The 4,303-nt window shown below is 41.6% G+C and overlaps 1 protein-coding gene across 1 annotated transcript; it reads right to left on the bottom strand.

The window, feature by feature from the left end:
- Positions 1 to 975: 975 nt before the first annotated feature.
- Positions 976 to 1,271, bottom strand: LOC308434128 (ubiquitin-like protein NEDD8; the record flags this gene model as incomplete). Its single annotated transcript, XM_080934325.1, has 1 exon — positions 976 to 1,271. Exon 1 carries the CDS (start codon positions 1,210 to 1,212, stop codon positions 976 to 978), a length of 237 nt encoding a protein of 78 aa, XP_080790451.1. The 5' UTR covers positions 1,213 to 1,271.
- Positions 1,272 to 4,303: the final 3,032 nt, after the last annotated feature.

Here is a 4,303-nt window from a genome sequence, read left to right as displayed (position 1 = left end):
TTTTTCTGTGTAGTCCTGGCTGTCCTAGAACTCACTTTGTAGACCAGGCTGGAATTGGATTCAGAGATCCATCTTCCTCTGCCTCCTGAGTGTGCTTGGATTAAAGGTGTGCCACATATTTTAAAAGATTCAATCCATAATGTCATCAAGTCCTTGCAATATACAAAATGTGGTACAAGGGAAAAAATATATAACTATTTAATTGCAAGATCTTACACTTTGCCTCTGAGTTAGTGTGATTATGAATTCACTTTCTCCAAGTTTTATGCCAGCAATTTTTATGGGTGTTAGTAACTTTTAAGAAATATGTTAAAATGAAAAATAATGCTGGTCATTTTACCTATCATTTTCTTGGCTCCAAAGATAATTATTTTGAGCTCTACATGTTTCTCTTCATTTACATGTGCATACGCCAAGCAGCATGCTTGTATTGCTATTTCATATTTCTGTGTTGGAGGCATTATGTATATGTGTTCAGGACAAGGTAATGTCAACCCTGGTCATCTTCATTTCTTGCAAAATGATTTGCTTTTCTTAGAGTTGGTAATCTCTACAACCATGCATTTTTAATTCTATCATTCCTAACACATTCGAATTCTGCACCAGGTACATTAAGCCTTCTATGAATTTCACCTCTAAATATTTCTGTCCTAGCACCCCAATTTTGATTTGTTGCACAACTGTTTTCTTTTTCTTTTTTTCCCCAGAAGGCCAGGAAATAGTTTATTGACAATCAAGGATACAGCCATAAGAGAGGGAAACACACAGGACTGCAAACTAAAACCCAATAGCCAGCAAGAGCCATTTGGGCCAGGAACACTGCACCCCGGGGTCCTCATATTCTCCCACCAGTAGACACACAAGATTGGGCCTCCAAGGGAGGGCGCAGTAGCTCTGGTGTCCCGGAGAGTGAGGGGATATGTGATGCCACATTATGAGCGGCAGGACAAGGAGGTAAAACGGAACCAAGTTTCTTCATTGCCCAAGACCTCTCAGAGCCAACACCGGGTAGAGGACGGAACCACCTAGAATCTCGTGATCAGCTGCTGTCTTCTCATCATCCATCTGTCTGCCACTGTAGGTGGGCCGCTGCTGTTGTGGGGGAATTCCTTCTTTTTCTTCCACACGCTCCTTGATTCGCTCCACCTTGTCTGTGGGTTCGATGTCAATCTCAATCTCCTTTCCAGTCAGTGTCTTCACTTTAATTAGCATCTTCCTCCCAGGCTGGGGTTGCAGGCAGCTAGAGTGCTGCTTCTCCCACTGTGGTCCGGGCTGCCGCTTAGCACAACTGTTTTCCTAGATCCTCCCTGACAAATGCTGAGAGAATTCTTTCACTTCCATCTAGTGGGGATCTCCTGCTTAGATGGTCTGTTTGACCTTCAGTCACTTCCTCAAAAAGGATATTTAAGACATTTATTTGTTTCTAAGAACCTGCTTTGTCTGAAAATACGTCCTGCCTGCTTTCTGTAACCAAGGGTTTTCCAAAAACACATCAACACCTTTGCCTTACCTGTACTTCATGATACGAGTTAGAAATAATGTTTTTTCGGAAGTATTAGGCCATTTCTCCATTACTTTCTGCGATCTGATATTGCTATTGTAAAGACCAAAGCCATCCTTACTTTGTAAGGGATTTTTTTTTTAATTTCTGGAAATTTGTGGAGTTTTGGTTACTGCTCTGAAGAAGAGTGCGGACTGAACATCCAGCCAGAGGCTGCACATGGGAAATCCCAGCGCTGGAGAGATGAAAAGTCAACTGATAGAATCACAATAAAACCCAGTGAGATATTTCCAGTTGGAAATGGCATTTGGCAAACACCTCTGATTCAGCCTGTCTCAAACGCCACCTGAAACACATAAAAAGATTGGGAAAAAAAATGGGAAAATTTGTGCTGATGCAGAGTAAGAAGTTGACAAGCTGCTCATTGTTCAAATTACCCTAAATTATCAGGCTAATGACGCTGGATTTAGAGAACCAAACGGATGGCCCAGCCATACCCTGCTTTATGGTAAACGACAGACAGACGAACAAACGTAGTGCCAAGGCCAAGCACCTTCCACCCATGTTCTGCCCACTGAACAAAGACAGGGTCCTTCCAGAGCTACCAACCACACTCTTGGACTGCTTTTGACTCCAAATCCTGAAATTCTGCTTTGAGATACGGAGACAGTACGGCACAGACAGCGGCATCTGTCATCTTTCTGGGTAGCTGAAGACTGGAATTTCCAAACTGCAGTAGAGATGGATAGGCTAGACAGAGAGAGAGCATTTTCCATTTGCCCTCACAAAATTGATCCTGTGACTATCCCTGGACTGGATGCTGATCACAGTGCCTTGTAGGTGACAATAGTTATGGATTCCCTTGTTTTAATGTCAGAGTCTTAGTTCCTGCTCAGACTGGGACATTACAATGTCAGTGTCTTGTAACAGTGTATGGAGTTAGGAAATAGAAGACACTGAGAGTATTCTGATTCGGGCATATTAACTTGTCCAATCATTAGAGATCTAAAAGTGGAGGTAAAGGAAAGCTACATTTCCTATTTAGGTATGTGACAGCTCATTCACATTTTCTATATTGGAAAAGATTTTGTGTGTGAGAGAGAGAGAGAGAGAGAGAGAGAGAGAGAGAGAGAGAGAGAGAGAGAGAGCGCGCGCGAAGGTTTAGATAACCCAAACTACCTTAAGTCTTAATAATCTCCCTTCATACTTAACACTAAAATTGATCACACATGCTCATGGTTTTATCTCCTCAAGTTAATATGCCTGATGCTGTCTCTAACTCCAACTGCCTAAGGCCAGTCATGCCTGGCAACCTTTGCCAAAGATCTGTTTCCTAACCTGATCACCCCACACAGACTTCTTGCTTTTGATTATTATTGTTTGCATCTCTCTCAGGGCTTCTTGGCAAAGCACTTAGATGTGAATTTCCTTTGTGTTCTACCTGTAGCTGCTGGTTGGCCCACTCACTTGCACATAACCTGCCACAGTTCCTTAGAACCATAATATATGCTAAGCCTTCTTCTTATCTCAAAAAGGTATAAAATACTATTTAAAAGGAGAGGAATATAATCCAGATTATTAAGATTTACTTCTTTTTTTAAAAAAAATGACATTCTGCTGGAGAAATAGCTCAGCTTAGTTAAGAGTACTGTCTGCTCTCCCAGAGGTCCTGAGTTCAATTCCCAGCAACCACATGGTGGCTCACAACCATCTGTAATGAGATCCGATGCCCTCTTCTGGTGTGTCTGAGACAGTGCCAGTGTACCCACATACATTAAATAAATAAATAAATAAATAAATAAATAAATAAATAAATAAATAAATCTTTTTAAAACCTTACATTCTCAATAGGAAAACATGAAGTTATATCAGATGCAAACTGAAGCAAAAGAAAAAACAATGTGAAGCCCAAACTGAGAGCCGTGGGTGATTCTGAACAATATAGAAGAAACTGAACAGGAATAATAGCAAATCTGAGACACAGTAAATAAAAACTCCTTACTTACTAACTAACCAAGAAAATAAAAGCATTCAGGAGAGGGTTTCCTTGAGCCACATCTACTCCCATATGTGTGCCAAACACTCTCTTTCCTTATATTTATAAAAATAGGCTCTCTGTGCCTCCTAGATGCCTGATTCTTCCCACTGGCTAACACCCTCCTCCAACCTCAGCTCTATTCCTCTCCTTCCCCCCCCCCCCCACTTTCTCCAAGCCCTATCCATGTTTTCTCTTAAATATGCTCCAGGCACGGTTTCGCCTTATCACTCAACTCAAACTACCTATTAAGGTCACTGACACTTTCTCTGTGGCCACAGCCAATGGCTGACTCTCAGTCCACTGATTCCTTCTTTTTCTTTTGCACCAGTAATTGTGTTTCTCCTGACCTCAGTGGCTGCTCCTCCTTCCTAGGTCACCTTGCTCAACCTGATCTCAAACTGTTGGGTCTGCCTCCTGCAGCTCCTCTCTTATCTTACTCTCTCTGAGGTTAGAACTTAACCTTTCAGTTCAAATATACTCTCTATGCTAAAAATATCCATCTCTCCAAGACCTGCCATATGAATCCTGATAATGCACATGCCTTTAATCTCAGCACCCAGCCTCAAGATCGGCAGATCTCTGTAAAGTCAAATCTCCTGACCAGCCAAGGCTGCCTATTAAGACACTGTCTCAAAACAACAACAACCAAACAGTAGGAGAGAACTGATTTTCACAAGGTATCTTTAGGCCTAAGTGCACACACACACACACACACACACACACACATGCAAATAAATAAATAAATATGCTTTTAAAGAATGTAA

Source organism: Micromys minutus, assembly GCF_963924665.1.
Source record: "Micromys minutus genome assembly, chromosome: 1".
Classification (NCBI taxonomy): domain Eukaryota; kingdom Metazoa; phylum Chordata; class Mammalia; order Rodentia; family Muridae; genus Micromys; species Micromys minutus.
This window is presented reverse-complemented; position numbering and strand designations above follow the sequence as displayed.